Below are 3,823 nucleotides of genomic sequence, written 5' to 3' on the forward strand. Positions count from 1 at the left end.
GAATACTCTCTGTTTGGTAGTGGATATGGCAGTGGTGTTAACAGTGAAAAGATGATCTCTTCCTTTGTATCATCATTTCTTTCCAAAAAAACGGTAAACTTCTATTCATTTTAACGCATCCCAAAGAATAGGGAAGACAAGCAAGTTTCGTCAACTTGTTTGCTTACTATGAAATCGCTAAATTTCGTAGAATGTTTTATTTTCGTCGTTTTTGAGGTATGAAGAAACCAGTTCTCGGCGTTTATAGAATGTTTTTTAAGTTAATGGAATTGAAAGACTTTTGTTTTTATATTTGAGCAAAACTTTGACTGTTTGCCTTCGAAAATCATCTATTTGTCCAAATAGTTTTCAAGCTTATATATTCCCCCAACATCAAAAAAGGTATTCTATAAATATTTGTACCTTTTATTTCAAATTATTCATGAAATGGGTGATGATAGATTAAAAGAAATATTCTCTATCAATTATAATTAGAAACATTGGTAGAAAATGCATAAAATGAAACTGGGGACCTTAAATACAACTTTAATTTTATCCTGGATTTTGATTTTGAAAGATATCAAGAAGAACACAGCATGTGTGACTAGTCGACAGGGGATTCTCATTCATCCATGGCACCTGATCCGAACTCTGATTATTTGGTCGTTCTTGTTTGATCTGCTCCTATTTTGTAATGTTTTATGGACTTTGATATTGAATACTGTTTGTTATCTCCATATGTTTCATATATCTAATGATGATATTAATTTGAAGATGTTGTCAATCAGCAAAATAAACAGAATAAATCAAATATACCAAAACATTTTACAGTTAAATCCGATTATGTCATGATTATGTTTTGTCGGTATTTCTTTTTACTACAATTTGAAATAGATGTGCTTGTCTAGGAAGAAATTTAACTATTGATAAAGCCATTACACGTCAATGTTTATGTGAGTGTTTATAAACATCTTATTCATATACCATACCATAAAACATCACGTGTTTCCTTTATTCACTTTTTTCTAACTTTTGCTACCAGCCTTCATTTCTGTTTCAAAACGTTGCTTAAACTTTATCAAAACCAAGTCACTGCAACATTATATTACAAGTCTAAATAGAAAATCTAATAGTTATGCGTACATAGATTATAACTATATTACATACTTCAATTTCACTTTACTAGGAGTGTACATAACTATATAAACGCAAATAAAACGTATAATCAATAACCAATATTTCACCAACAATTATTTGTACCTTTTCCGTTTCAAATTGAAGAAACTTATGGTTTTAAGATTGAGTTATGTATGAAAATAAAATTGCATGAGTTTACATCCTAATATTCTATTTCTTTATTCCGATATAGGAATATACAATTTTAAATCATCATTTCTTTATCTAGAAAAATTAAATCATACCATCCTACAGATGTAAGATAAACATCTTTGTATAATCATTCTGTTCTAGTAAGCATATAGACGTATTTTTGGAAATTTATAATAAATTATCAAACTTGTTTTTAAGCTTTTATAATTGTTGAATTGTAAGCAATAGCTCTGTTGTCATACTTAAAAAAATAAATAATTTTTCAGCAAAACAATTACTATTCATAATGCCTTTTTCTCTAAATTACGTTGTTAATCTCTAAAGTGAATTTAGAGATATAACTGTGAGCATGTCTATGCCTTAACTGCTGAATTTTGAACCTGAGGATCAAACTACCTTGAGTATAAATTTAATTTTCTGATAAATTCATTGCATCGACTTAAATACTGTTTAATTTATTGATTGTATGTTGTTTTATGTACCTCTCGAGAATTTTTCACTCATATGGAGCACCCCGACAGAAATTCGAGGGTAAATCCAAAGGTAATGTCAAAATTTCGATAAAAAAAAAATCCTACTAGTCGGTGTAAATCAACGAAATTATGCATGATCAAAGTTATATTTATTACAAATTAGTCCTGAAAAAAAGAAATTAGAATAATTAGTACTTTTCAAAATATAAAATTACATACAAAATGCAATTATGGTAGTCGCTGCACCTAAATAACGTCATATGACAGATATGCGCCGTCATGCACTTAACAGCCTTATAAAAAATACCTGAGAATCACGAACACGTTTACATATATTTCTCTTTTTAAAAGAATTATTGGCATCCACTGTACACTCACTCCATACATAATTTAGTCTTCTGTCAAAATTCTCTGAATAGTACCGAAATACAAACTTAAAGTTTCTGATATCGATCTAATCGTGACACGTCTCTCTTTTTTTATATCTATATATATTACTTGGAAAAACTGTCTGGTTTCAAATGCAAACTGTCACTATAATTTTTGTAAGGAAGAAAGTCTATTGATGTGTCATTCCTCTGTATAAAAAGATTAAATTTCTTTAGATTCCACATTCCATTTTAGATTGAAGAAGTACTCTGTGGTTGTCTTCTTAATTAAAAGTTCAGATATGGAGGATGCAGAGACTTTGTCCGAGGAATACTCGAAAGCCCTACTCCCCAACACAATAATACAACTGATAATGGCTGCCCTTGGAGTATTTGGAAATTGCCTGGTTCTTCTGATGTATACTAAATACGTTGAAGACAACAAAGGCTCCCGATATTTCATACCAGTTCTGGCTTTAGTAGATCTGATCGGAACGGCATCTAACGTCACTGGATTTTATGTGAATGACAACATGCGCTACACTTACGGCAGTGAATTTTTGTGTATAATGTTCCATTTTTCAATTGTGCTGACCGGAGGATTTTCGGCTCATCTGACCTTCGCTATATCACTACAGAGATACTTAATGATATGCCGTCCGTTTGGTCAGCAACTGTCAAACCAAATGCGCAGAGTTGTCATCTTGATTATCTTTTTGATTTCCATAGGATATGCAACGCCGGTTATTAAATTTGATAAAATATATACTAGCTCATCAACTGGCAACTTCTCCACCTGTGCGACTAACATGGATACCTACAGACCCAACGGTATTGTGCAATACCTTGGAATTTTATTATTCTTTTCTGTCATTAACATTTTTGTCACGTCCGTTCTTTATATTCCTGTGATAAAAACTATTTATAGAAGACGCTTGCATGTTAGTTGCAATCAGCAAAGTAATGTTCTAGATGGCAACATTAATACTTCATGCAGAGAATTACAAACATTTGGTGTTGGAGAAATTGCAGGTCTGAAAAATTCAGTAGATACAAATGATGAAAACAATAAAACCTCCAAAAAGGACAGAGAGAGTAGAAAGAATATTAGCGTCATGTATCTCGTCATTATTATTGTCTACGTAGTTTCGAATGTGACGTCACTAGTTATACACATCTACTACTTCACAAAAACGGAGGAAATTAAAGGGTACAAGCGGAATATTTACTTTCTTTTTATGCGTTTTCAACTGGTCAATCACATTGCTAATCCATATATTTACTGGTATTATGACCGAATGTTTAGAAAGGAACTTCGAAGGTTTTGCTGCGATAAAATTCTGAAAAAGTGATTTTTTTTCAAGATTAATTCATTGAGTTGCATTTCCGCAATTTACATCAACAGGAACTTAAATACATTTCTTTTGTCAGCGTACTTTTCTGACGTACTTGTCTTAGTTTTCTTAGCATAATACTTCTGTTATAATATTTGTTTTCTTTGTATGTTGTTTTTTTTTAATTCAGTTCAAACATTGGTTTGAAAATAAAAGCATTCAAACTTTATACTTATTGTACAGAAACAATCTTGAAATGTATTTTCATTTTTAAAAAGATGTAGTAAAATGATGATTAAATCATAAAATTTATAATGACGCATGAATACCAGATACATAA

General features: G+C 30.8%; 1 protein-coding gene across 1 annotated transcript; it reads left to right on the forward strand.

Moving 5' to 3' along the window:
* Positions 1-2,451: 2,451 nt before the first annotated feature.
* Positions 2,452-3,501, forward strand: LOC134244923 (type-1 angiotensin II receptor B-like). Its single transcript, XM_062727187.1, has one exon. It carries the CDS (start codon positions 2,452-2,454, stop codon positions 3,499-3,501), a length of 1,050 nt encoding a protein of 349 aa, XP_062583171.1.
* Positions 3,502-3,823: the final 322 nt, after the last annotated feature.

This window comes from Saccostrea cucullata, unplaced genomic scaffold, assembly GCF_032062105.1.
Source record: "Saccostrea cucullata isolate Sc308-1 unplaced genomic scaffold, CSIRO_AGI_Scuc_v1 ctg4947, whole genome shotgun sequence".
Lineage (NCBI taxonomy): Eukaryota > Metazoa > Mollusca > Bivalvia > Ostreida > Ostreidae > Saccostrea > Saccostrea cuccullata.